Source organism: Triticum aestivum, chromosome 6D, assembly GCF_018294505.1.
Source record: "Triticum aestivum cultivar Chinese Spring chromosome 6D, IWGSC CS RefSeq v2.1, whole genome shotgun sequence".
In the NCBI taxonomy this organism is placed as follows: domain Eukaryota; kingdom Viridiplantae; phylum Streptophyta; class Magnoliopsida; order Poales; family Poaceae; genus Triticum; species Triticum aestivum.
The window spans coordinates 476,956,774-476,958,821 of NC_057811.1; the positions used below are offsets into that span (position 1 = coordinate 476,956,774).

Here is a 2,048-nt window from a genome sequence, read left to right on the forward strand (position 1 = left end):
AGAAAGCTCTTAAAAAATGTTCTTCTTCAAAGAAATGCACAAATATTCATAAAAATAATAACTATTCTTAAAAAAGCGTTCCATTTTTTATGAAAATGTTAACTTTTATTAAAAATAAGGAAATTTCCGCGTTTTTTAGAAAAGCAAAAAAAATTGACAGAGAATCTATTCCAAGAAAAACTACTCTTCCATAAAAACAGATGAAGAACACTAAGGTGGCTTCTTCACGTCTGAACACACGGTCGTGCCCCTTTTTCGCCCGGTGCAATGCACGGGCATTTGTACTAGTATAGCTAAAGAAAGTTATGGTTCACGCCCCGCCGCTGTCATGGAGGTATTAAATGTGTGTTCGTGCCTTTATATATAGCTCAAAAAAGTTATGGTTCATGCCCCGCCGCAGTCACGGAGGTATTAAATGTGTCTTTTTTAGCACAGTTTTGTTTTGTAGTGAATCAGACTTATTCTCTTGTAACAAAACTCATAAAGGCAAAGCTCTTTGTCTCCTACTTATTTTGTTTCAAAAATACAATTGGCTACATTCAGAATAAAATACTGAAGCAAAGAGGGAAATAAGACCACTTGTAGTTTGACCCCTTTCTATCTAACCAAAACTAGTCCAATAAATTCTTTTTTCTAGCTCCCACATGATATGCTATCAAATGCTAGTCTTACTTGCCTTTCTTGCTTACTTCTTTTTTCTTTTTTTGATTTGTTTGCTTACTTCTTATCACAATGCCCCAGACAATAAGGCCACTCTTGGGTTCTGTCGTCTCGGTCAAGCTGATGGAGACGTCACCGTCACCTCCCTTATTATGGAACTCACCAAACTCCACCTCCATCCAATCGTCGGCTGTCTTACGAGGGAAAACAACGTCATCTCCAGGAGGAACCGCGTCACGATTAAGATAATAACTTGGCATGATGTGTTTCCGAGGTGGATCATCGGCCTTGTCAGCGTCCTCGACATAGCCTTGCAGGCAAACCTTCCGGACCGACTCGCTCCCAGCAACGCCAAATGAAGCTTCTTGAAACGGGAAATCGAACCCGTGAAATCTAGGCCCTAGCTTGAGCACCATGTATGCCACATAGGTTGTGTTTTGAGAGAGCATGTTTTTCTGTATCTTGGCACGTATCTTCAGTATGCCATAGCCGAGTTCCCCTGCTTCTGAGAACCTGTTAAAACGTACATAGAGACATATATGCATGTGATTAAATTGTGGTGGTCATGTAGCGGAGAAAGACGCAAGAGCCACTAATTAATTAATTAAAATGAAAGTTTTAAATAGAGGACTGGGCAAAACCGTGATTAAAACTGAGTACTAAATTCTTTAAGGAAGTAAACAAAGTTGGGAACTGCTCGAACCTTTTGCCTCTTTTGCTGTAGCCCGGGACTGTACCTACACGTATCAAGGGCGTATGAGAATCATTAGCTTGCAGCGCACTGGCCGACAGCGTGAAGCACTTGGCGCCGGTGGCCTTGTCCAGCTGCATGCGCTGCAACGTACAGCACGTAGGAACACAGGGCGATACTTAAGCCAGGCGACAAACTAATCGATGTGTGAAGGGTTGCATTCGAGGAGTAACGCACGCACGTACCACGTACTTGGCCGGGAGGAGGGCTGGTTCGCCGGAGAGGCGCCGGAACATCCCCTTCTTGGTCGACGGCGGCTTGCGGGGGATCTCTCTCCTGGCGAACTGCAGGAGGTCGCGCGGCAGGAGGCGGGACCAGACCGTGTCTGAGTCGGCGGCGGCGTGGAAGGCCCTGGACACAGCGGTGGCGCGGAAGGCGTCCGCCGGCGAGGTGAGCGAGATCACGTGCACCAGGAGGTCCTCCGGCAGCAGTGGCGTAGCTAGCCCAACATGCCAGGGTGGTCCACCAATGCAAAATATTCACATAAATATATTTATTTATTATAAAAAATATATTTTTCTCTATGCTATATAGATTATGGGGAAATTCCAGGGTGGTCCATGGACCACCCTGTCCACCCCCTAGATACGCCACTGTCCGGCAGGCGCTCGATCTCGCAGGCGGCCGGCGCGTCCAT

General features: G+C 45.9%; 1 protein-coding gene across 1 annotated transcript; it reads right to left on the reverse strand.

Annotated features, from left to right (window-relative positions):
• Nucleotides 1-506: 506 nt before the first annotated feature.
• LOC123142752 (F-box protein PP2-B11) lies at nucleotides 507-2,048 on the reverse strand. The gene is made up of 4 exons (XM_044561519.1): nucleotides 2,006-2,048; nucleotides 1,597-1,850; nucleotides 1,364-1,494; nucleotides 507-1,173 (listed from the first exon to the last, which is right to left on the reverse strand). Exons 1-4 carry the CDS (start codon nucleotides 2,046-2,048, stop codon nucleotides 669-671), a joined length of 933 nt encoding a protein of 310 aa, XP_044417454.1. The 3' UTR covers nucleotides 507-668.